The following is a 27,230-nucleotide window of genomic DNA, read 5'->3' on the forward strand; positions in this document are numbered from 1 at the left end:
AGCGGGAGCTGCTGAACGGAGGCATGTTTCATGACAAAGAGTAGACCAGGATTCCACATGACGATCAGTCCAGTTAATATGGGGATTATGTTTCTCCAACCATTCAAAACCAAGCACCAGGGGGGAACATGCGGAGGGAAAAACAAAAAATGTTATGGTTTCACGATGATTACCTGAGATAAGTAGCTCGAGAGGCTGGGTTTGATGGGTGACCTGGTGGAGTTTCTTCCCATCAATAGCAGAGACACAAAGAGGTTGGGTTAGAGGAACGGTTTCAATTTGAAGCTGCTGGACAAGATTAGAGTCAATTAAATTTTGTTCACAGCCTGAATCGATGAAGGCAGAAAAAGAGAGGTTCTGGTCTGAGAAGAATAAAGTGGCAGGAAGCATCAGACGAGGAGATTTTTCAGAGTTAACATGGCCCGCCAGACTCCTCAAAACCTCTGACGGGCCCCGGCTTTTGATTTAGCTGGGCATGAAGCGATGAAATGACCACTCTCACCACAGTAGATGCACAGTTTGCTCAGAAAACGTCTTTGTCTTTCCTCAGGAGTCAGCCTTGTATGTCCAACCTGCATGGGTTCAATTTCCGTCTCTCCAGTATGAGAGGCCTGAACAGGCAAAGGGAGAGACTGGGTTTTAGGTCAGTCACGTTATTAGAAGCAGGGGCAGAGGCAAAGGAACCCTGATTCCTATATTTCGAGCTGTTTTTAGCTCGAATTCTGTTATCCAACTTAATTGTAAGGCGGATTTTTAATTGGTTATTACTGCAATGTGGGGTGCAGCAGCATTTCTCTATTAGTTTAACTTCATGTGTAACACTTTTATGGCACCACTGGACCAGGTTCTAAGGAGTTGGGAGCAAGAACAATTTACCAAAATGAGGAACACATAAATAAAAACAGTACAAAACCAAATAATACCCTGCAGGTCCTAAATAAAGAGATGGTTATAACAACTAAAAAAGGAGTATTTCACTTTTCTTTTTCTCTTTTTAGTTTACCTAATTTATTTTAGCAAAGATAATCTACATAAAGTGAAACTAGTATCTTTATCCTAGGTTGCACCTATTTAGGGATCCCTATGTTCCTTGTGTTAACCTTCGTTACATTACAGACAAGAATATTAATAATCCAAACGAATCAAAGTAGAACATTTTCCAAATGATATTCAACGTATTAACTCAATGGATGAACAAAAGCATGATTCTTTGAATATGAGTTCAAATCCAAATTTGTGTTCAAAAGTTCAAGTTCAATGAAGGTTTTCAGTTCAATTCATTTACAGATGGTTTCCTCACTGATACGATGGAGAAGAGGAGTTGAAGATGAAGGGTCTGGCTCACCATCTTGAATCCCGTCCTTATATATGCCTGCTGGCACGCAGCAGACCAATCCTTGCTCCAACAGAGCAAGGACATGTCTGAGAACCAAGAAAATAAACCTGACCTGCATAACAGTTTATAAATACAATAAATCTCTTTGGAAATCCTCAAATTAGTATAAATGTTACTACTTAAGTTTTTTTATTAACTCATAATGACGGTGGAGAAGTACCTTTGAACTAAGGCTCCCTTTCAATTAATTTCAATTCAGTTTATTTATATAGTGCCAATTCACAACACATGTCATCTCAAGGCACTTTATAGTTCACCAGATCATACAGTCAAATTGATCCAAAGTTTTCTATCTAAGGAAAACCAGTTGATTGCATCAACCTATTGACTCAAATGCAATCCCTCACTCTAAGCATGCTTGTAGCAACAGTGGAGAGGAAAAACTCCCTTTAACAGGAAGAAACCTCCAGCAGAACCAGCCTCAGTGTGAGCTGCCATCTGCCGAGGCCGACTGGGGTTCAAGGAGACAGAAGCAGAGATACAAAAAGCAGCTGTAAAAGGCGTCCCCGTCCAGGAAACACACAGCCAGGCAGACGAGCTCCGAGCCAGCTCCCATGTCAGAGGATGAAGAGAGCACATCCAGCTAGTCACAGCCAGAGAAACAGGACTACACTGGAAAACAGGCCGATCTCCAGCATCCATAAACAAGTGTGTTGATGGCAGTAGCACAGCTGGTATTTTTTCCCCCCGCATGTATCTTTCATTTACACATTTCATTTTACACAGAATACAGCATTTTATAACATTCTCATTTCTCATAAACCCTTGATATTAAAGGGTAAACAACTAATAACAGATCATTTATTCATAAGAACCATACTTTTATCTTTAGCTCTCCTAGAAAAATAATTATAACACATGAAAATACAGGACAATAAACACCAAATTCCCCAAGACAGGTGTGGCCTAGTTTTCATGAATTCCTAAAAACCAGGAAAATTTTTGTTTTTAACTATGTTAACTTTTCCTGTGTAATTACTGCTTCTTGATTTCTTCAATTCCTCCTCTGGTCTCTCCCTCAGATCAGTGCTGCAGGGTACCTGAAGTGCTGCATCTAACGTCTCCAGTTTCTTAAAGGAATAGTACACCCAAAACATAATTAGCCTTCATTTTCTACTCACCCCCATGCTGAACAACACTCTGGAGTACTTTTTTGATATCTCAAATGCATCTGGAGATCTGAGAGGCTTCTTGCTGTCTGCTGACATTCAAATAATGGAGGTCTATGGCGCCCGAGACAGAAAGGTCCAAAAAAGTCCACAAAAACGTGTCAATATTCCTCCATACTGCTCGTCCAATGTAATCCAAGTGTCCTGAGTGGGTAGCATCCAGAATTTACTCGAAACGAAGTCATTTAGAACGTTTTAGAGCCTAAACAGTAGTGTATAGGATTTCCTAATAGCGCCCCCATGCGCGCTCACGATTCTACGGAAGCCGGCAGACCAAACCGGAAGAAAGAGCGCATTCAGCGTCTGCTCTGCCGATAATGCAAGCGTAGAAGAAGAAATGTGCTGTTTACCTGTGCAAAGAAAGAAACAACGAAAGAAAAATGTCTGAGGACTTCAGTGTTGAGGAAAAGCAGGAGTTCTTTGCCGAGCCTTTTCTCTATGAACCAGAATACACAGATGACGAACTTAGAGACATGGATGAGGCAGCCGCAGCTCAAGCTGAGCCGCAAACACCGTTGTGCTACAGACGTAGAGCGTCAGAAACGTGGTGTAAATGTGGAAATTGTCAAGCAATGCCAACAGAAGAGGAGAGCATTTGCTGTGTGGACTGGGACTTGTTGATGCCACCACTGGAGGATCTAAATATCTCCACTGATGAGACCGAGAGCACTAGCCAAAGACTTTGTGTCACCCAAAACACGGATTATCCACCATTACTGACCCGTGGCGTTCTGGAGATGTTTTTCCATGTGCCCAAAATCAATTGGAAAAAGAGGCCAAGACCCGCAGGACCAAACAACACGCTCTCTGCAGAGTAAGTTTTGTGCAACAGGCCTATGCCTTGCTAATAATATTATTATATATATCATATATATATATATGATATATATATATATCATATATATATATATATCATATATATATAGATATATATACACTATATTGCCAAAAGTATTTGCTCACCCATCCAAATTATTGGAATCAGGTGTTCCAATCACTTCCATGGCCACAGGTGTATAAATTCAAGCACCTAGGCATGCAGACTGTTTTTACAAACATTTGTGAAAGAATGGGTCGCTCTCAGGAGCTCAGTGAATTCCAGCGTGGAACTGTGATAGGATGCCACCTGTGCAACAAATCCAGTCGTGAAATTTCCTCGCTCCTAAATATTCCACAGTCAACTGTCAGCTGTATTATAAGAAAATGGAAGTGTTTGGGAACGACAGCAACTCAGCCACGGAGTGGTAGGCCACGTAAACTGACGGAGCGGGGTCAGCGGATGCTGACGCGCATAGTGCGAAGAGGTCGCCAACTTTCTGCAGAGTCAATCACTACAGACCTCCAAACTTCATGTGGCCTTCAGATTAGCTCAAGAACAGTGCGCAGAGAGCTTCATGGAATGGGTTTCCATGGTCGAGCAGCTGCATCCAAGCCATACATCACCAAGTGCAACGCAAAGCGTCGGATGCGGTGGTGTAAAGCACGCCGCCACTGGACTCTAGAGCAGTGGAGACGCGTTCTCTGGAGTGACGAATCGCGCTTCTCCATCTGGCAATCTGATGGACGGGTCTGGGTTTGGCGGTTGCCAGGAGAACGGTACTTGTCTGACTGCATTGTGCCAAGTGTAAAGTTTGGTGGAGGGGGGATTATGGTGTGGGGTTGTTTTTCAGGAGCTGGGCTTGGCCCCTTTGTTCCAGTGAAAGGAACTCTGAATGCTTCAGCATACCAAGACATTTTGGACAATTCCATGCTCCCAACTTTGTGGGAACAGTTTGGAGCTGGCCCCTTCCTCTTCCAACATGACTGTGCACCAGTGCACAAAGCAAGGTCCATAAAGACATGGATGACAGAGTCTGGTGTGGATGAACTTGACTGGCCTGCACAGAGTCCTGACCTCAACCCGATAGAACACCTTTGGGATGAATTAGAGCGGAGACTGAGAGCCAGGCCTTCTCGTCCAACATCAGTGTGCGACCTCACAAATGCGCTTCTGGAAGAATGGTCAAAAATTCCCATAAACACACTCCTAAACCTTGTGGACAGCCTTCCCAGAAGAGTTGAAGCTGTTCTAGCTGCAAAGGGTGGACCGACGTCATATTGAACCCTATGGATTAGGAACGGGATGTCACTTAAGCTCATATGTGAGTCAAGGCAGGTGAGCAAATACTTTTGGCAATATAGTGTATATATATATATATATATATATATATATATATATATATATATATATATATATATCATATATATATAGATACATAATGTTAATGGTACTCACTGTGCAGTTTTTTGTATGTGATGCTAGTACTAAAGTCTGTTTACTCAGCATCTTACCCAGCTTGTGTCCTGGATGAGATGCTTTCTTTTTCACTTGTATTGCTAAAATAATGGCTCCATTTTACCCCCCCCCCCCCCCCCCCCCCCTCCCCCAGTCAGTACAGGTTGGTGGCCTACCGTGTGGTACTCGAGTGGATTCTGAAAGGCGAGAGACTTGGCAAGGACAGCAGAAGAGTTTTACCAGCCTGTATTGTTACAAGCATCCATCCCAGCTACCCTTCACCAGATGGAGTGTATACTGGTTTCAAGGAGGCAGAGGCAGCTTTTGAACAGTTGTAAAGACTATAAACAAATCCTAAGAGACTCTTCCATATTAATTTGTACTACTTCATTATATTTCATATTTTTTCCCAAATCACAAACCTATACTGCCTCATTATAGATAACATTTCAGAATTTATGTAGCCGATAACTGTAACCTTTCCTGTACTATTGTGTTGTTTTGGAAATAAACAAAATGACTTTGGATGGTAAGAAAGATGTAACTCTGTTCCTTTGATTAAATATTTATTCTAGACCTAAGTGTGAAATGCAGACAAACCAACCACAGACACATGCCATTTTATTTAAAAATGTCATGTCATAACTATATTAAGTAAACCCCTTATCAGACTCTGTATCCCAGAATTTTGAAAAAAAAAAAAGGTTAAAATTACATGCCACCAGCTAGACTTTTTATTTGCATAAGTACAAATATAAAAAGGCAAGAGTAAAAATACTGCACCACTCAGACTAACTGCTGTATCGGGAAGTATGTTTTTGTATGGCTTCCTCTTTGGCAGGTTTTGGTTTCTGAGCAATGTTTTCTGGTATGGGAGGGATAGAAACATATGACTGGGGGTCTTTGATCTTGACGTTGGGGTCCAGGCGTCTCCGCACAACTTGCACCACCAGATTTTGCCGGAATGTTTGTGTTGTTGGAACATAGATCTTTTTGGCGACCCATTCTTTTGTTTGTTTTGGGTAAACCACATTGAACCGTGCTTGTCCTAAAAAACAAAGAAGAAAATGTAAGACAGAGGAAACATTAATGAAATAACATAGCTATTATAAAGCATTCAAAAAGTTTCGGTTTTAGGTTTCAAAAAAGGAACCAAGAAATTGTATCCAAATAATTAGGAATCTGGTACTTGTAATTTTGTGGTGGTGAGAATTAGGACCATAAAGTACCATATTTGTTATGCAGATCTTAGTGCAGCAGCTCACTAAACAGGTGCGGTTCCCATTGAAGGTTAAATGTAATGTTTGCTGTTTTTTCAATACAGCTCATTTTGAGGACATAAATGAGTATATGACACTGAGCACAGCGCACAAGGTTAGGTTTTTTTGTTTTGAAGATACTTTCTTGTTACCTGTGTTGGTGTAGGCCTGTTCACGCTGAACATTTTCATTGTGGTCCATAACGGCAAGCTGGGTGCGAGCTTTCATTGTTGAGTAGTGGAAGTGCAGTCTCTTCTCTGTGTATTTCAGCATAGATGCATGGAATACTTCAAGCTTCCCTGAGAAAACATAATATCAATCAATCAATCTTTATTTCAGACACAAAAGAGGTCCATAGTAAAAACAAAAGAAAACAAAAGAAAAAGAAAACAAAAAGAAGCATGACATGATGCATGATCAGTTATTATTATCATAACTTTATGTTGCCTAAATGTGAAGAATGTGATGTTACTCACATCAGGGTCACCTCCACAAGTGGAACAGGCGTACCACAAGTGATTGCAGATGGATTTTATCCATGGTTGCAGGTTGTCCTTTTTGTTGGATGATGACAGCAATTTTTTCATTAGCCCTACCAAAAACAGAACAATCGTCAATGAGTCTCAAGCAAGCATAAAATATGGCAACTGGAGTAAACGTGTGAGTAGAAGATGTTTTGTCTCTCATCCAAGAAACTTATTCCTTTATAAAATAGTCTGGTTGGGGAGTACAAGAAATGTATCCACCAGGTGTATGGTGGCAACGTCACTGAGGTGGCACTAAACGTTAGACAGGACATGTTGTTCATACAGGTGGATCAAAGAGTTTGGGAAGGATCAAGGGAACCAGGTGTTAGAGACAATATTGCTTTGTTGTTTCGAAAAAAAGAAAGGAGTGTGAGCTTTTTAAAATATTTAATTTACCTTCTGGGATAAATAAAGTATTTTTCATTTAATTTAATTTTAACGACAATGGGGAGCTCAGGGCTCAGAGAGTGTAGGTGATTGGAGATGTACAGTCCCAACAGACTGCACTTCTGCACATGGGTGACGTCAACATAGTCTTGGTGGGTATGAAGTACAAGGTGGGAGCAGGTAATAGAGGAGTGTGGGATCACAATGGGGCTGTGTATAACCTAGGCAGGTGCCAGCGCTTTGGCAAGGGAGGGGTAAATTATGTAAAAGTTTATGTGGCTGTACAAGGGCTATCCAAAGTATATTGTAAAAACATTTTCCTCATTATAGTAATTCCTTTACCATTGTACATTTACAAATTACAATTTGTCAGCTTACCCTTGACAACATGCCAGATGTCAAACTCATGGTGGATTTCCGGATACTCTTCGCGCATAATTTTTCGTATAGATGGTGATCGGTCAGTGGTTACCGACTCCACTTCAAGACCTTACTCAAGGAGATAATCAAGTCCTCTCCTGAACCCCACTGGCTCCATGGCAGCAGAGCTGGATGCCTCTGTCACCTGTACCACAAAACAAAAATTTAATGTTTAAAATCATTTTCATACATCTTTGATGGGACAGTGCTTGTCATAATCCGATAGCAACATTAATTTTGTAATATGTTCCACATATTACACATACATTTATTTACTTCTTTAATTTCATTCCGCACATGATGAAAATGAGAAACATTACCCCAAAAAAAAGGAAGAAAAACAATATAATAAATGCACCAAAATTGATAATAAATACAATAGATAATAATAATATAAAAAAAAAAGATACAATAAAAAAAGAAAACTGAAAATAGATAAATATAGAAATTTAAAAAATAATGTAGGCTACATTTATCAAATTGAAGAACGAAAACGAGTGGGATTAAGTACAAAACCAAATTCAATCCCACCCTCTAAAAAAAAAACATATACATAGATCACAGTCTTCCGCTTCACAATTATTATTTGCCAATTAGAATGACCAAAATCCAAATAAAACTACAAAATATATGCATATGTATCTTTGTGCAGTCAATTTGTAAACACACAATTGACAATTGTTCTCATATTATGTTGTAATATGAAATATGAAATAATAATTTCCCTTACCTGCACTAACTGAAAAAGGATTATTTCATTTGTTGTGTCCTCCATGAAGCTGTAGGTGTTGTATTTTGCGGAGAAGCCTGGGCTGTAAAGACAAAAAGATAAATATTATTTATTTATTTATTTATTTATGTATTTTAAATCATGGATCACATTAGTATTTCTCTGGGTGCTAAAAGTTGAGTTATTATCATCCAGATTTTTATTTTTTATTAACTCCTAAACACTAACAACTTGCAGGCCATCAATGATCACATTGATTGATCACAAAATTAATATAATGTCACACTGAGCTGTGGAGCGGGTGTTTGTCAATAGGTGGGTTGTACATACATACAGTGTAAAAAAAATCCGTATGATAACAAAGCAACTAAAATAACATGACTTGTAAAAAATTCCATGATTGTCCAAATTGATGTGGAAGTTAACATTTTTACTCAAGTAATATTAGCGTGTTTTAACATTTTAACGTTTTTTAAAAAAGTACCGGTAAAAATACAGATCATATACAAACGTGTAAGTTACATAAATGGTTTATAAAGTACATACCTCTGTCCTTAGTTGTGACACCATCGACACAGCTGTACTCTTTAATAAAGCTCTTCCTTTACAGGTTCGGAAATCATCCGCTGAAAAGTGTTCACTACAGACACGGAGAGAATCCACGTTAGCTGTCCTTAGATCTTTTCGTAGAGCTATTAGCCACAGTTTTAGCCTTTCAGGGTCCCGAAGAGGTAATTTGTGGAAAGTTACGGAATGGGTTATTCCACACTGCCGCTTCATCTGATTGAAGCATCCAGGATAGGAACGCACTCGAACCATCTTCTTAATTTCACGACTAAAATCACTAATCAACAACTTTTTCAAACTCTGAGAGAGACTGACCTCGTGCTCACCTGGCTCAGGGCAGAAAATAAACAGGTGAAAAGCGGAACTTCTTCTTCTACGCTTGCATTATCGGCAGAGCAGACGCTGAATGCGCACTTTCTTCCGGTTTGGTCTGCCGCGGTTTCCGTAGAATCGTGAGCGCGCATGGGGGCGCTATTAGGAAATCCTATACACTACTGTTTAGGCTCTAAAACGTTCTAAATGACTTAGTTTCGAGTAAATTCTGGACGCTACCCACTCAGGGCACTTGGATTACATTGGACGAGCATTATGGAGGAATATTGACACGTTTTTGTGGACTTTTATGGACCTTTCTGTCTCGGGCGCCATAGACCTCCATTATTTGAATGTCAGCAGACAGCAAGAAGCCTCCCAGATCTCCAGATGCATTTGAGATATCAAAAAAGTACTCCAGAGTGTTGTTCAGCATGGGGGTGAGTAGAAAATGAAGGCTAATCATGTTTTGGGTGTACTATTCCTTTAAGGGACAGCCACATATATTTTCTGTCAACATACTTTTAATCTTCAGCAAAAACTGATTGTTATAATAGTGTTTTAATGAACTCTGATGAAAATTTTTTACATTAAATCAATCACTATAACTTTCAAACTTGTTTAACTTTTTGCCACATTTTAATGAGGGTTACACATGGAATCCATTTCTGCTGCTATGTGGCCACCTGAACGGGAAGCTGATTAAGAGGAATCTGCAAGCACTGGGTTATCCCCATGATCAGTGTGTTGTTTTTTTTTTTTTTATCCTTATTATTGTAATGTTTCGTAGAGTTTTCTATAACATTAAAAATCTGTTTTTTTTCCCACCAAAATCAAGATGAAATACTTACCTTACAGATTGCAAGTTTTAAATTTTCGCAAATGCTTTGTCGGCTGCTATGGTTCATGTAGGGGAGTTACAACTTTTATGACAATTTAAAGGGAATTTTTCTTTAAATTCAGAGATAAAAATAAATGTGCAAATTTCCTCTTCTAAACACAAAAGGCAACCATGCTGAGTGCTCATTTATTGTTGCATGGAATGTACAAATTTTAAACAAATGAGATTTTTTTGCAGAGGTGGGCTGATTTTTGTTAAACTATTATGTTCTTTGCTGATTCCTGATATGGTTGATTTATTTTGAATACAACAGCATGTCATGTGTGGGACTTGACAGAGTGAACCCGTAACTTACATTCTTATAAACAGGCCTTTGAAATCTTTAAAAATAATTGTGGACCTTAACGATTCGTATGTGACTATTCCTGCTAAAAACTTTATTGTAGTGTAATTTAAAATAACCCAAACCAATGCTTATTTGAAAATAGGTAGACATGCTATTAAAAAGGGCCAGCCATCACTTTACTTTCTTACTTATAGCATAGTAAGGTTTGTGGTAGTATAGTAAAATAATTTGTAAAAGTAAACTGGTGTAAATACTGCAAAAGCAGCATTGTTGACTTCAAAATATGTTACAGTTAGCTCAAGGTTGATTTATATCAAGATATTTTGGAAAATAGAATAATTAGAACTATGAGCTCCATGTTCCTGAAGTTTGTTGAAAACAATTGTCTTTTCGTGAAGCTGTCCAGGAGCTATAAATAAGGCACAGTGGAGCACGCTGCATTTCAAATACAAGATAATTAGGTATAAAGACAGAGACACTGCTGTGTGGACTTGAAACATAATTGGACCTTTAATGACTGATACATTGCAACCTTGCAACACTTACATGTACACTCTGATATAAAATCAATTCAAACCAATGAGCCAGCATCAAGATCAGCAGTTTGAGAAACAGCTGTTTCTAAATGATTTATCGTAGAAAGGTAATGTGTGTGTGTGTGGTATGACTGAAAACTAAAGAGGAAAATAATTGTAATTACACTAAGAATATTCGGATTGCATCGACAAACAATCGTTTTTATGAGGCGTTTTCCATGGTGGTTGACAAAAAAAGAGTCGGTTGCAGGTTTAGCTTGAAGCTCGCCAATTTTTTTTTTTTTTTTTTTGCTGCTACATTTGCTCAGAGTACAATTAGCAGCTTGTTGGAGATTTTTTGGTATTACAAATGTCCTCACAGACTATACCTGTAACTTCTACCCCATAAATCAAACCAGAAGTGAGATGTATATGAAAGAATAAGACGTGCAAGAACACCGATCTACCTATGTTAAGTGCTATACATGACTTTACCTTCCAACGTGTATAGTAAGAAAAACATAAGTGCCACTTATACAGGACCCAAACTGAAGGCCTGCTTTGAAGAAGAAATATGGTTGAACTCCTGTACAGTGAAGTGAATTACCAAACTTATTCTGCAGACATGATGAGTACAGAAATCGTGTGAGTGATCACAGACTGAGTGGGTGACTTGGATCAAATCATTAGGGCAAATAATTACAGGAGCATCTCTAACTTTTACTCGATAAATCACCACAAACATCAAATTCAGTGGCTAGCGGTGGTACTCTAACATACCGTGTCTGGGTTTGAGACTGAAATGGCTCTGAATGGTTGTGATGTGGTTTCATCTCCTGCTCTGTCACATATGATCCCCGTAGCACTTCACTGAGGTCTGACTAGTTTGAGCGACCATCTCAGGTCTCTACTTTCTCTTTCTGCTTTTTGCTCTTTTTAAGGAATGATGGTGGCTTGAACTTCTTTTTCTTCTTGGATGGAGACTTGCAGGGCGAGCCCTCAGGGGTGCCGCCCAATGGTTTGATTGTTGGAGGAGCAGGAGTGGAGGAGGTGTCGTTGGTTGAAAGCGCCTTCATCCCTTCCTCCAGTTCTTTTGTCACCCTCTTCTCGTCATCTCCTCCGTTCTGAATGTCTGGAGAGTCGCTCTGTACTTCCATTACTGCAGAAATGGTTGAAAAGGAAGCAAGAAAAGAATCAGACAGTAAGCAGGTGTTTAACGGAGGATTAAGCTCATACCTGCTGCAGGGGTTCATGCTGGAAATGTCTGAAATATGAACATGCTCGCCTAAAGGATGTGTGTTTCCAAATGCTTTCTGACGTACAGTCAGCAGTTTACATGCAGTCATTATGGAGAAGAATGACATATTCATTATATGCTTTTAATTATGTTTGAAATGTCCTTTTCAAGAGATTATACAACAAACAACTTTGCTGAATTTGTTTTCAAAACAAGATTTGGATTTAAAAAAAATGCTTTTTACTCTTTCTTCTAATGTTCTTCTAATTGAGAGAGCCAATGATCTGGGATGGAGAGTAGATGTGTGCTCAGAGGAAACTTGACCTCTTTTTTTTTTAAGTTTTTTGTTTCACCTTTTATTTTTTTATGATCTTAAATACAATAAAATTATTTGATGAAAAATGATGTATTCCATGAACTTAAATGTACACATACACTCAAAATTATTTGGTTGGGTTTTTTGTTTTGGCCCAGTCCCAGTACAACCACTTGCCCTCACCCACTAACCACCCACACTTGAATTGAAGCCACAACAGTTCCATTATCTTCCTCAGGAATTGGGACACCCCTTGCTTCATGGTTGACACTAGGGTACATAACCGACTGAGTATTAACGTATACACATACATGATACATGCCACCATAAGAGACGAGATAAGACTAAAATGATAAAAGGGGGATTAATTTGAGTTTGGTTAGTTATCATTTTCCTTTATCAGGTATGATTTGACTTTAAAAGTGGTTCTACTGTAATAAATAGGTAAATTACAAAACCAAAGGACAAGATTACACAGTGCCATGCACTTTTTTTTATCAAGTAGAAGATAGAGAAAATATTGTTGACAAAAGATGAAGGCTCTGAAGACATTTTAGGTGCCTTTAAAAAAAAAACACTTTAATGTAACTCTAGACGACTGTTTGGTCTCCTACCTCCAGCACGGACACCCTTCCCTCTCTTCACCCCTCTGACTACCTGGCAGGCTATGCTGATGCTCCGCAGTAATTCTTCTACTTCTCCTGATCTTCTGCTGTGCTCCTTCAATCCTTTGCAGTTAACCTCTATAGCTAGCCCCAGTCAGCTGCAGCCTCTCCCAGGTGGCGCTGCTCCCCAGGCAGGCTACTACTGTGTTTCTCCACTCTCTTCCTGAGATAGCACCTGTAAGCTGCAGCCTTCCACTCCTGCATTGGTGCGCTGATTCAAGGCCGGCTCCTCTGATCTCCCACTGGGGTTCCTTAGCTCCAGAGGGGACTACAGCTGGCTGCCACTACATTCTCGGGAATGTGCAAAGTTTAGAGGGAGGGCTAAAATGTAGGCCTAGGGTGTGTATTGGGATTGGATCTATATCTGAAATGGGTGAATGGATTTAGGCTCATTGTTTTACATTGTTAGGATTATCTTAATGCTGATGTGTAAGTCTGATAAATTCCTACTAATATCTGCCTGTTGTGTGTCAGAACTAATGTTTTCCCATGTAATTTTATCTAATGAGGACAGTTAGGATTAAAAAGTCATCTTTATTATGTATGTGGCTAAGATTTGGGAATGGAATCAGAGTGGTCTCCTTGATCTAAGAACAAAGTGTAATATTTTGATAAGGCTGGAGCCATGGATGTCTCCTCATCTGCAAACATGTATGATGCAATGAATCGGATGATGTGGGATACTGTAGTTGTATAAAATGCTTCTTTAACCTTCCAAGAGAGCTGGGGAAGAAGAGAAATCAGTACATTTACATAGATATAGGTCATCTGATATAAACAACATTTCAGAATAATAATGTCACAATACTTTGATTGGATTCGACAAGTTCAGGATGAATTTATAATCCGACTAAGAGGGGCAATTTTTGCTTTCTGACATTCTGATTGGCATGCATATAAAAGCTGACCTACGTGCCGTCGACGTGATTTCTTTTACCTTTGAACGGCTATAGGCTAGTTAGAAAATTCAGATTTTCCTGATTGAATTCAAAGTAAAAAAAAATGTCAAGGCTTAAACTGACTGCAAACTGTTGGAATTCTGTTGTCTTTCTTCATAGCAATGCCTATTTAAAATAAACATGGGTGAATCGAGAAATTAATCAAGATCAACTTTCTTTTTTAGACCGTTAACTGTTTGGCTACAATGATAAATTACAGTATATTTTATAAAACAAGTGTTTCCCATTCCTAAATGTGATTGGCTTTACAGAGTAAACCACACTTAGATTCAGTGAGACCGCAGCAAAGAATATCTCTGCGATAGTTTCAATGGGCATAGTGTTTTTAAAGCAGCCAGTTAAAAGTCCATTTAAATGGAAGATGATCCACAACACATCCACTTAATGCTCATGCATCCCAGCACCACCACCACATGAAGATCAGACCTTTGCTGGAGGAAACACATGCCCGTCGTTCATTCACTTCAAACCAAGATAGGCTTTGGAGCTTGTAACATAGTTTCCAGCTAAAACAGAGCTACCTTTTGTTAAAGCTACCGAAAAGGTAGAACATGCAGTCTTATTTATTAAACTAGAGCAGAGGTTTAAGACTGGAAAAGCCTGGAGATCCTGAATTAGTGTTCTGAGAATCCTTTGTCCAGTTTAAAGACCTTAAAATGTTGCTTTCTTTTCAACTGATGTCTTGTTCTTATCAGCTGCAGTACTAAAATCTATTTACGTTTAATGTATTCTCTTGTATTGAACATGATTCCATCCTTCCTAATTTAGTAATTTATTTGTCTGGAAAGGATGCATACAAAAACTACATGTACTACGATTTCCTCGACTTTTGTTGTTTGTTTCCCATTCTGTGTAGAAATGTTAGTCAGTATCTGCTCTGCAGAAGGAGGACAGCGATGAGAGGCCAGAAGTTGAGCTCAGATATACCAGTCAATGAGAGAAAACTTGAAGCAAGATGTGGGTCAGGAAAGCAGAGCGGAAGCCAAGCAAGACACACAGAGTGCTCTGCCAAGCCTCACCTGAGTCAGGGGGGTGGCTGGCTGCTGGGCCTTTTGTAGGGGAGGTAGCAGGGGGAGATGTCCTGTCATTCTCCACCTCCTCCCCTGCTGTCACACACACAGACAGACAAACAGACAGACAGTGAAGACTCAGCTGTGCACAGGGTTAGATTTGTGAAGCAAACAGGAGTGAGAACAAATTACACACAAGTTAAAGCACAATAACAGGTTTATACTTGTTTGTTTAAAAAAGCACCGAAAATAACCAAAAGGAAAGGAAAATCTTAACAATTATATATTTTGAGATTTCTACATTCATTTTTGGGTCCATTTTTTACATCTATTTTTTTTACCTTACAGTAACAGTACCATGATTATGTCCATCTATGCTCTAACTGCTCCAAAGTCTTGACTACAAGTAATATATTAATGGGAAATTTAATAAAAATTCATAAAACACAAACCTCAGGCTAATTCTCTTCCTGATAAGGATTGAGTCTATTTCTAAGAAATATTTAGCTTTTTTAAGAAAGGAAAATTAAGGACTAAATCTTGGGCTCAACTAAGCAAAATTTTTCAATATTAGGAGAAAAGGTTATAAAGGTTTAACTAAGTTAAATGATTGTGAATAAAGCTATTGCAAATATAGCTAAGCACTATCCAATACATTTATCATTAACAGAGTTCTAACCTGCTAACTGAAGCAACATCAAATCCCTATGGTTTTTCACACAGTCCCTCTTCAGCTGTTGCTGACCTTTATAGTTTATATTGGAGCATATATGAAGAAACATCTTTTCACTTATTCAGACCTAATTTCAAACTTCCAGAAGTGTGTATGAGCCCCCAAACGAAGATGGATGATCAAAATGTTTATGAAAGTCAGAGTTCCATCAGACCTGAGTGGATTTAAAACACAAATGGATGTTTAAACATCAAGACACTAGATTCATTAAGACAGCAGATCCCTTTACAGCACAGTTTTAATGGTGGATAGAAAACAACCATGTTTAAGAGTTAGTGGTAGAATTGGAACACTCTTTATTTAACTCTATTTTATTTATGTACTGTTATTAATTTAGAAGCTCTAATAGTGCATTCACACAGCATGCCGTGAAGGCGGTGATTTCTGCGAGCCCCGCAGGTAGTTCACCACTCTGCATTTTAGATGCACTGTGTTTACGTCCTGGAAGCATCATCAAATAGGAGGAGCTTCATCTGTGTGAAGCTGACAACCCATTGACGTGAAAAAAACAGCAAATAGACTGAATGATGATTGCTTCTTCAGTGCAAGTTTGTGAATTTTAAAATGGTCATTTGTAAAAATAAAAATAAATAAATAAAAAAGATCACATGTGCTGCTTTTGTTTAAGAGATATTAAAGATTATTTTCTAGGTCAGCAAAAAGTCAACTATCCCCCCCATTAAGCTACGAATTGAATCAAAATGATCTAGCCTACTTTTTAGGAGCTACTTCATTTGTGCAGGTAAAACTTTTGTTTATATCGATCTAGTTTAATGGATTATTAATTATTTTTAATCACGACCTAAACGTTGCCCTCCCAGCAGACGTAACTGCTGTTTTCATTTCCTGATATAAAGATACACATAACATCACATGTCATTCTTATGCTGGTACTGAACATAAAGGTTGGCATGTTTACCTTTTTTAGTGGCTAAATTGATTGTTTGTGCCTCAATAAAAGCACAGGTGAAATTTAACATCACAGACTAATGCTAAATAGTTTTCTATGAACAACTTTTGAATCGCATGTGGAGATCAACTTTTGGATAAGCCCCAAAATCTCTCTAAAAAAAAGAGACCACTTTGGTTCATCCAGACGCAGCTCTGATTGTGTCGGATTCGGCGGGACTTCCTTGTAAATCTACCCCCGCTGAAAGCACTGATGCTGGGCAGTGGGTAGTGACAGACAGGGCTCTGTGCTGGAGGTGAGAGAGGACAAGCACTCCTAGGACTAAAGTAAAAATTTTTTTTTTAAAGCCAACTAAAGACCTCTTGACAGAATTCTTTATATGTACCTTTTTTTAATTTTCCAGTCCCGGATTGGCTGCCGTGTTGTGATTTTATAAAAAAGTTCAGCTTGTTTGAACTTCAGAGATCTCCGCTCTGCTCTCTCCATGTGGTGCTGCAGTTTGACAACACCTCAGCTCTATATAGTATCAAGAGGTGAGGGAGGAGTATTAACGCTCCCACCATGTGCAGTTCACCGCTTGCTGCTTCATTTGTGCAGTTTGTATAGGAATTCTATGTGAATGCGGCGCACTCTGCGTTGTCACCACCTCTGCTGTTAATGAACAATTAAATTGCGTTTAAGTTCCATTTTTTTTGCTTGCTCACCTTCTTTTTTGAGCTTTTTTGATATCATATTTCCTTAAGGGTCAGTAGAAGAAATATACACTTTTCATGTATATCTTTCACTGATTTCAGTTGTTATTTGAAGCATTTGCTTATTTTCGATGAATTTGGTAAGATGCACTGGGCAGCAGAAGGACTGCATTTGAGATTATAGTGACCTGGATCAATGGATGAATAAAGTGGCTTGCAGTTATATAGAGACTTTTCAAGTCTGAACACTTGACCAAAGAACTTTACATTCAGTCATTCACCCATTCGCACTCACACTCCCAAGTCGCCCTGGGGCTCACTGACAGGAGAAAGCCGCCCTGGAGCCGCCAGTAAGCAATGCAGGGGAAATGTCTTGCGCCAGGACATGAAACGGAAACCTGGAACCGGGGCTAGAATCAACAAACTCCTACATCTGACGCTATGGATGGATGGATGGATGGATGGATGGATGGATGGATGGATGGATGGATGGATGGATGGATGGATGGATGGATGGATGGATGGATGGATGGATGAAACAGGGTGGGCTTTGACTAACCCAGATGTGACGGCACTATTCTCACTCCAAACAATTATGTGATGTTTTAGTAGATTTAGAAAAAAAAAATTAAATTTCATGTTTATATCTCAGACTGATGAATGACATATTTGATCCATTTATAGGAATATACTTTAAATATATCCCTACACAGCTCTGGGACACAAGAATGAGATAAGTTAGGAAATTAGAACAATGCAACAACAAGACAAATACGAAAAAACACAAGGATTATACTTATTTTGTAATAATTACAACTAATATAAAAAAAATAATAAACATTTTTTTTTTTTTGCAGTTGTTGCACCATAAATAATTGGCACAATAAAACTGGCCTCCATTCTCATGTGTGAGTTAAGAGAAACATGCATACAGGCTTTAAACAGTAAAGGAGTTTTTCTTGAGCTAGAAGCTATTATCATTTTGTAAACAGCTCAACCTGAGCCAATTAAAACAAACAATTAATTACAGTTGCTGAAGCCATTTAAATAGCTGTTACCATCAGTCCCTCCGTCCTGTTTTCGCTCCACCTCCTTGCGGTACTCCTCCAGCTCCTTGTCAGTCAGCTGGTTGAAGGGGTTGGGAGGTTCTGGTTCTGGTGGAACTTTGGGTGGACTCACTGGGGTCTGATTGACAAAATACAAATGTGCAGGATTTCACTTTAGATCAAATGTTTTGGAATAAGTTTATAAGTTCTGGGGCAGATATGGTGCTGTGTTTACCGGAGGGCTCTCATCTGTTATGACACTTGCAAGCACTTGGGACTGTGGTCCTGCAGTCTTCATATCCTGACGATTCTGCTGTCGGATCTGACAACAAACGATGGGCTTGGTAAATACACAGAACCGTACTCAGAAGAAGAAGGAGGTTGGTGGACTCACCTTGTTTCTGGTCTCAATCACCTCCCTAGGGTTGGTGAAAAGAGGCACAAACTGGTTTGGGTTCTCTATCTTGATGGCTGTGCTGCCAGCCTGGGTCACTTCTTCTGTTTTGAGCCACTGCTGGAGGGAACAGAAGCAGGGAAGCAGGGTTTAAACTGCTAAATAAGAACGAAAACAAGCAGAGTAAAGAAATGCATAACTTTAACTTAAAAAGCCTCCTGCTTTCTATCTAAATTAAAATTATGCAGCCAAGGGACATTTGTGAGTATGTCATATGTTTGCCCACCAGAGGGCAGAATGTGTTCTGTTGAAATACTTGGAGAGCTGATGGGCTTTCATCTGCAATGCAGACAAGAGGGTGAAAAGGATGATGGGAGGGACTGTGAAGCTCCTCCCACTGATCTGAGGCTCCCTCTCTGATTGTCCATGTGAGGGAAATGTTGCAATTTCCATCTTTTCTATCTGCCTAACCCTGATCAGGGTCAAAGGAAGAGTCATATTCCTTTCTGAATTTATCATATCAATAATATATAAATATATAATTGATATGATATATGATAATAATATCAGAAAACAAAAATAAAATATCCTGATTCTGAACAAAGCATCAGATAGAAGGGTGCTCACTGTGGATTCAGAAAGATCTTCAGTGAGTCGACAGTGATGCATGTGGTGAGTCACAGTATGTCCTTTTGTCCTCGCTGCCTTAACAAACCAAGTAAGATCTTAGTACATCTAAAGCCATTCCAAATATTCCTGTCTCTCATCCAGTTCTTATCCCATCCCAGACTCTGATCCTTCTGCTCCAAATTCTGCCATTACTTCATTTTAATCCATTCTCCGGTAGGTCACAGTGTTTGTGACCCGACTTTAAAATGTACCCTGGTAGCATAACATAGGAGGACCTTAAGAATGAAAATTATTCTCACTTTTTTAGACTTTTCACGTTATGTTGCAACCCCAAATTTTCAAAGCATTTTATTGTAACATTAGGTGACAGTCTATATATGACAAAAGATAACATTAAAGTGAAAAGCCAGTTGTTTTAAAAGGGATAAACAAATTAGAAATCTAAAGCGTTGCATGTCCGTTGCCAGATTACAACACATTGGCAAAGAGAAAGCATTGATTAAAGATTGTTTTGTTTTTGTTTGTTTTTTTGCAACAAATTCTTATAGTTTGGACCTCTGAGTCATTATATTTCATAACCATTCCTTGTTTTAAATCAATATACTGTACATCTGGCTTCATGGCCAGAGGCTGAACCTGTACAGCTTTTCTCCCACTGCTTCTAGTATTAATAAACTCCATCCATCAGCTCTGACCAGCGGGAAGCTAAAGAATGCTTCACCAAAGCTTTAGGCTGCCGATGCAGCATCTTATTGTTGGAATGATGATAAAAATAGGTATCTTGGTCTCATCTGACCTAAGCAGCTTAAGCAGTATTTTTTTAATGTAATTAAGAAACCAATTTGTGTTTTATGGGTAAACCACATTAGCCAGTTTTTTCAGTAAAACCTTGTTGCTCAGATTAAAATCCTTTATTGTTTCTTCCAGCTGGATAAACTCTTTATTATGAAGAGACTTTCTGTGTAAACCTAAAGCAGAAAGACATGAACACATTATGACTATTTGTTTATTTAGAGAAAGTTTAAGCTTTATCACATTAACCAGCATTTAATGCATCTTTTTATAGGGATCCACCATAAGTTGTAACAATAGATTTCATTTGAGAAGTATATATTTAAATTCAACTATAATACATTAAAAATACTTTAAGCTGTTTAGTTTTAATACATTTAAACAAACACAGACATTGCCATGTTCTTTGCACTGCAATGCATTCTGCTGAGTCCTGTAACGCTAGCTCCATCCAGCCAGAACAGCAATGTGTAACATTAAACCTTTTAGTTTTAACTGGAGAAGGATGAAATTGATGAGAATGTAGAAATACTAACAGGTAATGAAGATTAGAAACTAACAGAGGAAGAGGGGAGAGTATGTGTCACTTTAAACTGCCAGTGATGGATTTTAGCTACAGTGGAATCAAAATAAATCTTCAGATTTTACTACCGTAATTTTTAAAATTACCAGTAGCTTCTTTCCCTTGTTCCCCTTTCAGTGTTCCCCTGTCTTCAAATAGTGTTAGCTCTAGCTAATATAGTAGCCTAAACATCAGATCACACCTGATCTCATTTCTTCATTTCAAAAGATATCTTATGTATAACAGCTCAGCGTGGTATTGTCTACACTAACACCAAATGCAGCATGTTAGCCTTCCTGTGTTTACTCTGTAGGCTCCAGTCCAGTAAGACTAAAATGCCATCTACCCATCATTCTTTAAAGGGGTCATAGAATGATTCTATAGGGTATTTGGTGCTGGTCCTTAAGGTCTCTGAATAGGGTGTGTAACAGTGGTTGAAAAGGCTGAAAATGGCATGTTTGCTGTTCTATGAGCCCTAATACAAGCCTGGTCAAAAGCCCTAGAATGAGAGGTAGAATAACAGGTTTTCTTCCTTTCATGGTATCCTCATGAATATTTAGATGAGCTGTGCGCTGATTGGTTGGTTTACAACGAGCGAAGCTTCTGAGTTAAGACGCATCATAGCAACAAGCACTCACTCACTGAAACATCGAAATTGTTGATATGGTAGGGTGACCAGACATCCTCTTTTTTCCGGACATGTCCTACTTTTCATACCTAAAAAATGTATGGGGAGAATTTAAAAATCTTCTGGGATTTTGGTCGACTATAGTGCAGCACATAGTCGAAACACACAAGGCATTCGAACCGAGCCGAGAGCTGGTATGGGAACTCCGGCAGGCGGGGGCAGGGAACCAGCGGGAGACGGAGTGACCGAACCCGACCTGGTGATGGTAGCCTGGACACAGGCGGCCCTGTGCTTTCCCCCGCCTGCCTTACCAGCTAAGGACGGGCGGCTCATGGCTCTCTGCTGAGATCTGGTCCAGTCAGCGCCCCAGCAGTCAACACTAAAGCTGTATGTAAATTTTGGGGCATGATAAAAGTACAGGCCAGAACCAAATAAGGCCACATCCCCGAATTTACATTAAGTCTGGGCTTTGTTTGAATTCGCCTGTTTTGTGGTGGAAGTTTGGAATTGTGGGATTTGCAGAAAAAGGAAGTGTCGATGAGGTTCGAACTTCTCTGTACCTCCATTTCACCCACTGAACTATCGTTATTCATCTATGACAGGGTAAACTCGGTTTTGCATTCTATGACCCCTTTAAGGAAAAATGGTGACCTTTAGGGGTTAAATATAAACAACATTTTAGAAAAGTGAATATAAATGAGTTTATGTCTTATTTTTTCAGCGTTTCCTGACATGTGCAAAGGTTAGGATATTGTTTTATTGCCCCATCCTAATTTAGCTTCTAATCTACAACTTCCTCGCTTTGGGTCTGTGTTCCTTGGCATTTATGATGCTCTATTATCTTTCTTAATGTTCTCTGACCAACCTGGGAGGGTTTCACAGGACGCTGCGATTCATACTTAGATGAAGCTGGATTACATTTAGGGGCAGAACACATATCGAGGCAACTTTTAAGAAACAGTTTAGTTGGAAAAAAGTTGTTTTTTTTAAACTACAGGATCTAACCTTCATTTTGCATGATTTCATACTTTCTGATGGTCAGTCTCAAAAGGTTGAGAATGTGTTTCCTGATTTCAAAGGTATGCAGGTATGTCAGTGTTTTACATACTTAAATGTAAAAATGTTTGTTCTTCCTTTTCCTTTATCCCCTTTAATAATTTCATAATTTCAACACTGTGATAAAATTATTTGTATATTTTTTTTCTTTGGCAGGTAAAATAAACTCTTTTGAAGTTTGTGGTTGCAACATGTCACATTTTTTAAGCATATGTTTGCACATCAGCTTGTTCAGAACCAGAAGCCTCACAGTGGTGCGTTGGTGTCCCGGGCTCGCCTGCTCCTGGCTGACTTTCTGGTAGGTGTTGGGGGTATTGAGCCATCGGGTCCTCTCCTGCTGCTGCCGCTGAGCAAAAGGGTGCTGCCTCAGAGCCGGGTGGATGCCATCATCATCAAACTGGTGGAAGGCTGTTACGGTCGCTGGCACCTCCACCTCCCTCCGGGTCCGTGAGCGCTCCAGCAGCACAGGGAAGCGGTAGGCGTAGCCGGTACGATAGCCCTAAAGACGACACCGAAAGCTTTTTCAGAATAAAGTATGCACTGCATGCAGGACTCCATTTGTTGTGTCGTCCATTAGGTTTAATAATGTTCCACCAACTTCATCACCAAGTGAGCCTTGTGGGTAGATAGAAACCTTTTTTTAAAGTCTGTGTATTCAGCCCGCTGAGTTTTTGTGGTTTAAGCTTTTAGTCCATAGAACTGCTTTATGTGCTACATTAAGCTGCCGCTTCTGAACACTCAACTTTTCTCACTGCTGTTTTAAGACTTCAATTAAAAAACCACAGGAAATCTTTTATACCTTATGTTTTGAAGCATCAATAGAAAGTGTAGCAAAAGTGCTTTCCGTCTCTTTATGGTATTAATGCTTATATCAAGTAAAGGTCTCCATGATGAGACAACTTCAAGAAATTCTAAAAAAAAGTTAGGAGAAAGAGATATACAGAGAGAAAGACACTAGTAGCTAGGGTTAGGGCATTCAAAGGAGAGAGTTTTCAACATGCTTTGTCCAAAATCAACTAAATGTAACAGATGCCACATTATCAGGGAATTATATTGAATCATGGTAAATAAGCCTGGCATATAAAGGTCTAGAGGTGGATTTTCGTGAATTTTTGAAAAAAACCTGCCCTTTCCACTTAAGATAAAATGCGGACACACAACCCTATACCTGCTTCCAAGAGGGAACGTCTATTAAACGCGTGCAAGAGCATGAACAAGCCCATTTCTCCTCTTGCACTCTGTTTAAAAGTTGCTTTTTGCATTGCTTATACAAGCTTAGTTTCCAAAAGAAGGTTCGCAATTTTTCCACCATGCCAGACTCAACACCGGTAAGTGAAAAGGGGGATGAGCACATAGGACGGCCTTACGTAAACATGTCACCAGAATGACTGACATTTAGTAGGACCATTTATTTTAATGATCCACCTGGAAAAAGAACATGCTCCACTATACCTTTAAGCAAACAACACAGCAAGACAACAACAGATCCATGAATTAGATTACTGAGGACTGAAGATGTGTGAGCAACAATGACACATGGTGTCCTGTAGAATATAAAGCTGTCTAAACTAATTGATGTTCTTTGTCAGAACAAAATATTCATCATTAAAGGAAAGAGAAACCATATGGAAATGTTTTCATTTCAGTTTTATGTCCCTCACTGCCAAAAGAACAAGGCACCAAATTGCATGCTGCCCAGCGAAGGACTTGATGCATTTCAAACTGTTGCTTACCAGATTATCCAGAGTTCTCATGAGAGCTTCAAACTCATGTTCTCCAGTGCGGCTCTTATGCAGGGGTCCGAAGGTGGAGCCGGCCCAGCCGACGGTGCCAGTCGGGTTGGGTTTATGGATAGTTAGGTCCAACATGATCAGGTTGTGTTCCCCCCCAGAACAACACAAAGCCGACACCTGGAAAAAAAACAAAAAACACACACATCAAGAGTTATTCCAACAGTAACCTTGATAAAAAACAAAACACAACCCGACCTCTTGCAATTTAAGTCCTAGTATCAACTACTCCTGGCATAAAAGGCTCTAAAACCTTGCAGTTTGTCTTACAGTGAGTCCAGCTTTGATTAAATAGACAAAAGAAAGCCAAAAGTAAATCAAAACATCATTAATCATGTCTTTCTATGGGTAAAGACAAAGATGGGGATTAACGTGATATAAACAGAAGATTCCTCTAGTAAATAGCCCTACATTAAAAACTACTAATACATGAAGTTTATACAAGTATCTCTGAGCAACCTTATTAGTGGTACCTGGATCTGGCAGGCTGCCTGTATGTGGTAGATGGTGTAGAAAGCCTCCTCCAGTGATTCCCCCAGAGCCACAATGCCATGATTCCTCAGCACAAGAACCTGGAAGGAAGAACATCTGTGATAGGTAGCAGAACAAGCTTTAATTATTAATTCAATGTGAGCTCCATCACCTCTTGGATCGCTCGCATTCAGTTCTGAAGCTCAATATCGTGGGTGGAAAGCAAGCGCTAAAGGCTGAATTAGTGGTTCTTTCAGTTTGCTCACCTTACAAGTGGGTCCTAAACTCTTCTGCAGCTCCATTCTGTCCGCTTCCTCCCCCATGACACCGTTATAGTCATAGTAAGCCACGTCACCAACCAGCAGAGCCTCATGGGACAGAGGCAGCAGGCCGCTTTTCATAGCAGAAACCTGGAGACAGTAAGCTGTCAGCTTTGAGAGTTCACTTTTAAAGTATCCAAGCAACATTCCAAGCATGTTTGAGATGAAAGAAATATTTGGATAACAACTGTAAGAGAAATAAATTGAGGAATAGTGTCTTTCCTGTGCAGGTCAGAGTAGAGTCAGTAAAGTAGCAACGCCGCCCTCAGTTACAGCCATCCCTCACTGACTCACCGCCGCTGTAGCAGGCGTGTGGAGGTGAAGCAGGCAGCGGACATCGGGCCGCGCTGAGTAGATGGCAGAGTGCAGGCTGAACTTGTCCGAGTCCACCTGTAGGTTGGTGCTGCCTTTCTCCACCACCTCACCCAGAAGATTCACCTTCACCTGTTATGAAAAGCAAAAAAAAGACCATCAGCAGTTTCCCTGACTGTGGTGTTTAGCTGAAAACCTGCTTCTGCGTATAAGCTGGAACTGCTGAGGGTTTTAGCAGAGCAGCAGACCACAGGTCTGCATATAGGAATAAACAAAAGCTATTCTAACCTGCTGAGTAACACAGTGTTTTCTATTTTATTTTATGAACATTTCTATATATAAACATATAGAAATAAATATACTACAGAGAGTGCAGTATTCAGGAGCTGTATTTACCATGAAGTATTTGCACTAAATTATGCAGGTGTCTGACAGAATAAGCATTGAGAATGAGCTCGGTCTAAACTACAAAAATCTGCCACATCGGGTTTATTTATAACCTTTTCCTGTCTCTAAGGAGGAGAATTCTTTTCTCATAGGACATTGCAAGTATCGTATGCAACCAGGAATAAATCTTTTTTTTCTATTCTATTTTTTTATGGATGCTGGAGCAAAGTAACCTGACTCCGCCAGATGGATTTGCTCTGCATATCCATCTGGAAACCTTCCGTTGAAGTAATTTTCGGAAGGGGCGAAAATACTGGTTAGCTGATTGGCCTATGTTGGTGATAGACGGGCAAAATAAACCAATCAGATTAACGAAGCATATGACGTACTAACAGAGCGACGACGAAAACACAAACCAGGCTACTCTTGCCGAAACCAGTCGGGAGAAGAGCAAAAACATCTTTTCCTCTGAGAAAAGCCTCCAGAGCAGTGTTTTGCTCTTCTTTCAGTGAAGAAATACTCTGTAATTCCGATACTACTTGCTTGATAGCCACGCTAACGCTAGTTTCATCGGCTGAAGCCGCCATGTTCTTTAGACTGAACTGTCGCGCTTCTCATTGCGTCACACCTAAACCCGCCTCAAAGCCAACGCTGATTGGACGTTCATTTGGTGAACGGCTCCAAATTTTCTTTAACGGAGAGTCTCCAGACTGATCTGCGAGTGAAACCTTGAAAGCTCGTGAGATCAGGATGGTCTCACGAGGCTAGGAGCAAAGAGGACTTAATAGAAATGCACCCTCTCTTGTTGAGATATGAATTTATAAATATATTAAACAATGCATTACTTCCTACTCCAGTTTTTAATGAAAAAAAAATGCTTTGGACTATACATTTTGAATTGTTAGTTAACTAATTATTTAGAATTTTAAGTGTTTTTTTTATCTTATCACTTTTTTGTATAGATACTAAAAGCATGAGTGGGAACCTTTCTATGGGCTGTTTCCTGCACACCCATAAATCTAAATGAAAACTGTCTCAGTGGATCTCATTAAAAATTTACAAATAACAAACTCTGTACTTAACTTTCTAAAAAGTCTGATCCAGTCCCACAATGACAACAAATGGACCAAAAAAATCTATTTGTAATAAAAAACCTTTACACACACTGTCTGAGTTTTGAAGGGATATTCTTAGACCTAATTAAAATATAATTAAAATAAAGTTAGTAAGTTATCATTAATACAGGAATTTAGATTTTGGGAAGTTGGGAGTAAGAAGCCTTTAAAGAGCCTGACTGCCAGCTAAGAACAAGCTTTACCCTTTGATTTTTACTTGTTTTAACTTCATTGGCTATATTTTACCTTTTTTATATTTTGTACCTTTTAAGTTTTCAACATTCTCATTAAGAACTACAGTTTTCTTGGTTCTAGTCTTTAACACTTGTTTATATTGTATCCAAGTCAGGATATATTGGTTGCACAATATTTCAAATATCAAATATTTCTACCTCAAACAGTACTTGAGATTTTCCAGCTTGCGGAAATTCTGTTTGCACAGGTTCCGGTTCTGAGCGTTT

General features: G+C 39.3%; 1 protein-coding gene and 1 long non-coding RNA gene across 9 annotated transcripts in view; both read right to left on the bottom strand.

The window, feature by feature from the left end:
- Window positions 1–7,491: 7,491 nt before the first annotated feature.
- Window positions 7,492–8,735, bottom strand: LOC119795572. The gene is made up of 3 exons (XR_005282339.1): window positions 8,710–8,735; window positions 8,164–8,245; window positions 7,492–7,578 (listed from the first exon to the last, which is right to left on the bottom strand). It is a non-coding gene; the product is annotated as an uncharacterized LOC119795572 (long non-coding RNA).
- Window positions 8,736–10,715: 1,980 nt separating this feature from the next.
- The window catches only part of add2 (adducin 2 (beta)), a 29,805-nt gene continuing 13,290 nt past the window's right edge, over window positions 10,716–27,230 (bottom strand). For 4 of the 8 annotated variants that reach the window (XM_038303640.1, XM_038303643.1, XM_038303641.1 and 1 more), the window contains exons 6-15: window positions 25,250–25,399; window positions 24,902–25,045; window positions 24,638–24,736; window positions 24,108–24,284; window positions 22,625–22,873; window positions 18,707–18,826; window positions 18,548–18,634; window positions 18,325–18,451; window positions 14,941–15,027; window positions 10,716–11,903 (exon numbers count right to left, since the gene is read on the bottom strand). In XM_038303640.1, coding sequence (XP_038159568.1) covers window positions 11,644–11,903; window positions 14,941–15,027; window positions 18,325–18,451; window positions 18,548–18,634; window positions 18,707–18,826; window positions 22,625–22,873; window positions 24,108–24,284; window positions 24,638–24,736; window positions 24,902–25,045; window positions 25,250–25,399 — 1,500 coding nt within the window. In that variant the 3' untranslated portion in view covers window positions 10,716–11,643. The remainder of the gene's footprint in view (window positions 11,904–14,940; window positions 15,028–18,324; window positions 18,452–18,547; window positions 18,635–18,706; window positions 18,827–22,624; window positions 22,874–24,107; window positions 24,285–24,637; window positions 24,737–24,901; window positions 25,046–25,249; window positions 25,400–27,230) is intronic. The other 4 variants (XM_038303647.1, XM_038303646.1, XM_038303645.1 and 1 more) reach the window with 4 other exon arrangements.

Source organism: Cyprinodon tularosa, unplaced genomic scaffold (genome assembly GCF_016077235.1).
Source record: "Cyprinodon tularosa strain WSP-4 unplaced genomic scaffold, ASM1607723v1 ctg515, whole genome shotgun sequence".
In the NCBI taxonomy this organism is placed as follows: domain Eukaryota; kingdom Metazoa; phylum Chordata; class Actinopteri; order Cyprinodontiformes; family Cyprinodontidae; genus Cyprinodon; species Cyprinodon tularosa.